The sequence below is a fragment of the Cynara cardunculus genome, unplaced genomic scaffold (genome assembly GCF_001531365.2).
Source record: "Cynara cardunculus var. scolymus isolate 2C unplaced genomic scaffold, CcrdV1 Un_Scaffold_2987, whole genome shotgun sequence".
Classification (NCBI taxonomy): Eukaryota; Viridiplantae; Streptophyta; class Magnoliopsida; order Asterales; family Asteraceae; genus Cynara; species Cynara cardunculus.
In genome coordinates this window covers 11,215-15,509 of record NW_020201300.1, presented here as the reverse complement: position 1 = coordinate 15,509, position 4,295 = coordinate 11,215, and the positions used below count along the sequence as shown (strand labels likewise).

Below are 4,295 nucleotides of genomic sequence, written 5' to 3'. Positions count from 1 at the left end.
TTCCGGCGGAATATGTCCGCCGGAAAAATTTAAAAGATTTTTAAATTTTTTTTCCTAAAAATATTTCCGGCGGATTTCCGGCGGATTTATTTTTAAATTTTTTTTAAATTTATTTTTCTAAAAGGTTTTTTTTAATTTTATAAAAATTATTTTTCTAAAAACTATTTTCGGCGGATTTCCGGCGGATTTATGTTTTAATTTTTTTTTTAAATTCTCGGCGGAATATGTCCGCCGGAAACATATAAAAGATTTTAAAATTTTTTTTTCTAAAAATATTTCCGGCTGATTTCCGGCGGATTTATATTTAAATTTTTTTAAAATTTATTTTTCTAAAAGGTTCTTTTTTTAATTTTTTTGAAATTATTTTTCTACGGCGGATTTCCGACGGATTTATTTTTTTTGAATTTTTAAACGGGTAAAATCTTTTTTTTCTTTTTTTCATATATTAATTAGTTTTTAAAGATTAATTAACCCTTAATTAATAAATCCGCCGGAAATCTAACCGGTTTAAATTTTCCGGTGGATTTCCGGCGGTTGTCCGGCGGAAGTCAACAAAATTTGACTTTTTAAAGTTCCGCCGGAAATCCGCTGGAAATCTGCCGGAAAATTTCCGGCGGAAATTGTCCGCCGGAAATGCCCAGTTTTCTAGTGGTGCATTTCCGATGGTTTTCCAACGGTTTTTACCATCAGTGATGCCCAATATTCTAGTAGTGAAATCAAGGGCCGAGATTAGTTTATACGGTGTGTAAAATTTAGACGGCTTGTATTTGATTTGTCCTCTCTCTCTATACACACACATGTATAGGGGGCCATCCTGGAGAACTCATGATTAAACATGGGATCTCTAATTTCAACAACAAATCGAACGATAAATTAGGAAATTAATAATTTGATTTAAATTTTTGCTTAAAAGGTATTTTAGATATTAGAAGTTTTATCTCTCATCTCTCCTCTCTGCGACAAACCTTATTTCATCGAATACCATGTGAACACAAGATTCACATTATGATACCTAAAATCAACTATATTTAAAAATTATGCATACAAACGATACTCACTGTGATAGTCAAGATAAGTACAAAATGCACAATGTGATTTCCTTTAATTTGTAAAGCAACGAAAATAACGAAAATGCACGTGATAATTCATAAAACAACGAATATAGCGAAAATACATATCGTGATACACTTCGTAAAGAACGCTGCTTGATACACTTAAAAAAATACACATTGCGACCCTTTATTGTAGTTGCGATCTGAGTTTCTATGAATTAGATCTCGAGTCGCAGGGTTGACGGTATAGTACGTTTGAACGAGAGTAAGACCAAAGAGGATGATTCCGGCAACTAGCGGAATGAAATTCCATGGACTACTGAAATAAGTACGCCTCAGCCATGCAATATTTTTGGGCCAGTAACCATTGTAGTAGCTATACAATTGGTTCCATTGTTGATAATAGTAGAAATCTTCCAGGATAACATTTTCGCATATGCTGCTGATCATATTTGCTGCATCTTGGTTAGTACCCAAATGGTTTATGAGAACTTCTGAATCTACCATTTTGACAATGTCATCTTGAGTATCCACTAGCATATCCATGGCAGCAGCATATGATGTAATGTATCACTTAGAGGACTACATTGCTCATATGCAATTAAATTCCTCAAAACTGACTCAGTGCGATCTGCAATAAGCAGTACTGGCATTGTGAGAGTAGGCTTACCCCACCCCCAAAGAAAGCACGGAAACCACGTTGCTTTAAATTCCATGGCGAGTGGCCATCTTTCATCTTGATTACGCTTAAAGTTCACCCCTGCATTGGTCAGTTCTTCAACTGAATGGAACCTTGACACTGAAACTCCAGATGGCTTAGCATCAGCAGGCTGGCAAAATTTCTGCAGAAGGCCAAGGACATGTTCATAACTTGTATCCACCCCATCATTAATGTTGGTTACATACGATATGTCGAAGGGATTGATAGGCCTTAGAAATAAAAAGATTAAGCTTTGCAGAGAAGATGATGGATCAAATTCTAAGATGGTGCACTTAAAGATGTCCTGAAGAACAAAGAAAGGTATCTGGTTTTCTAGCAGGAGCAAATCACGCATAACATTTTGAAAGGCCAATTTATTGTAAAAGATTGGATCCTCGTCAGGATAGTTACAGACCCTGAGAATGAATTCAAGCACGAAACAACCATCAATGACCATCATTTTTGCAACTTCACCGTCATCATAGTCCTTCATTTCCCCAGCATAACATGCCCTGATTTGTTCCACCTTTGCATACACCCTTTGAATGCATTCGTCCATTTTTCGATCTGGCATGGATGGTAAACGAAGAAATAGATCAAGCAAATATGTCACTTTATGGCTTTCAATATCTTGCAATTCTTCATCTTCTTTGTGGAGAGGTCCAATGGCGACGACACGAGGCTTAAACGAATTTGGGCTGAGATTGCGTAGGGTACTGTCAACGATGTAAATGGAGGGTGAAAGTTTTTTTCGATGGTTTCGTCTTTCTTTTTCTTTCGCAACAAGAAACTGGATCATCTGTATGGTCTCTACATCTCCCTTCTTCACGTGGATGTTTTCCATTTGAAATTTCAGCTCTCCTGATATAATCCCTTATAACTAGTAACCAAATTATATAGAGTTAAGAGTATAGTGACCAAAGAAAGCCAAGAAACAATTTAAACCACTTAGGTTGGTTACTATACGCATAATTAGGGTTGTAAACGAACCGAACGTTCAACGAACAGTTCGTGAACCGTTCGGCAGGAAGTTCGTTTATGTTCGTTAATTTAATAAATGAACGAACATGAACAAATTTTTTTGTTCGTTTAGTTAAACAAACGAATATGAACAAGAGTCATATTCGTTCATTTATGTTCGTGAATGTTCGTTTGTTTACCGTTCGTTTATATTCGTTCGTTTATATACTAAATTTAATATATAATCTTTTGKTTATTTACTTTGAATTCAAATAATATTTATTTATGTTCGTTTAGCCCGTTCGTTTATTTTCGTTTAGCCCGCTCGTTTATGTTCGTTCGTTTACGTTCGTTTAGCATGTTAACGAACGAACATAAACGAACACGAACACACCTGATTTCTAAACGAACGAACACGAACACAAAGATTTTCGTTCGTTTACCGTTCGTGTTCGTTCGTTTGTTTGGTTAAGTTAAACGAACGAAAATGAACAAGCCTCCGTTCATGTTCATTTGGTTCGTTTACAGCCCTACGCATAATAGACCAAGAGAGGGGAAGGGTGAGAGAGAGGCGTATATTTTTTAAAGAAGCTTGTTGTTTTTAAGAGGGGCATATTTGTCAATATTTTGGCTTAATGGAACAATGCATCCCTTCCATACTATGCGAATAAGCTCATATATTTATTATTAAGCTGCAAGTATAGTAAACATTCATCTATGGGTGTGCGAATAAGCCAAAACAATCATTAAGCTGATTAAGTCAAAAGTAAATATCCTATGGATAGATAGATAGATAGAGAGAGAGATTCAAATATAAACCCTACAAACCAAATCTCGACTCTTGATTTTGTTTATTTTGAAATTTAAAGGATGCTATTAAATTAGTTAAAGATGAGGCTGAAAATAAATTTAGAAACTCATTGAATCTACACCGTTGGTCATCTACATAGATGGTTACATTAGTTTGTAGGGTTTGTAACAATTATATGGTTTGTGGTTTTAACTCCCTATATACATATATTAATTTATTTATTTTTAATTAAAAATAAAAATAAATGACAAAAGGACCAAAATATCCTTGAATTAACAAGCTTTTAACATGAAGTTTGACAAATCTAAAGCGAAAAAAATTGATAACCTTAATAACCAAAAGTATAATCAAGTGACAACTACAATAATTAAAAAAATACAAACTAATAACCAAACTAAGGGGCCGTTTACCGAACACTTACCCGGGTAAAATTTTATACTGTCATTTTCTTTCTGGGTAAGATTTTAGTTCACCAAAATGCATCGTACGCAACAATTTACATGGTAAGTGCTTACCGTGATAAGAGTCGTCGTCCTCACTTACCGGGTAAGACTCTTTTGGTCATTGTCTCACTCTTATCGGGTAAGATTATTAGTTCTTATCATATTCATCCGATAAGATAATGTGACTTGATAAACGTTTACTTAGGTAAACGTTTGGTAAACGGCACCTTAATTAAAAAAAAACACGTAATTTAATCTTACATTTGAATTTTAAATGAAATTTTGAATGATGAGGAAGTACATGATCTGAAAAGATTAATTAAAGTAAT

The 4,295-nt window shown here is 34.4% G+C and overlaps 1 protein-coding gene across 1 annotated transcript; it reads right to left on the bottom strand.

The window, feature by feature from the left end:
• Positions 1 to 1,585: 1,585 nt before the first annotated feature.
• Positions 1,586 to 2,596, bottom strand: LOC112503421 (UPF0481 protein At3g47200-like). Its single transcript, XM_025107461.1, has one exon. The coding sequence runs from the start codon at positions 2,594 to 2,596 to the stop codon at positions 1,586 to 1,588; it is 1,011 nt and encodes a 336-aa protein (XP_024963229.1).
• Between the last annotated feature and the right edge of the window lie 1,699 nt (positions 2,597 to 4,295).

Excerpts from the sequence above, each read along its gene's own strand:
- LOC112503421 (XM_025107461.1), bottom strand. The coding sequence starts at position 2,596 with ATGGAAAACATCCACGTGAAGAAGGGAGATGTAGAGACCATACAGATG.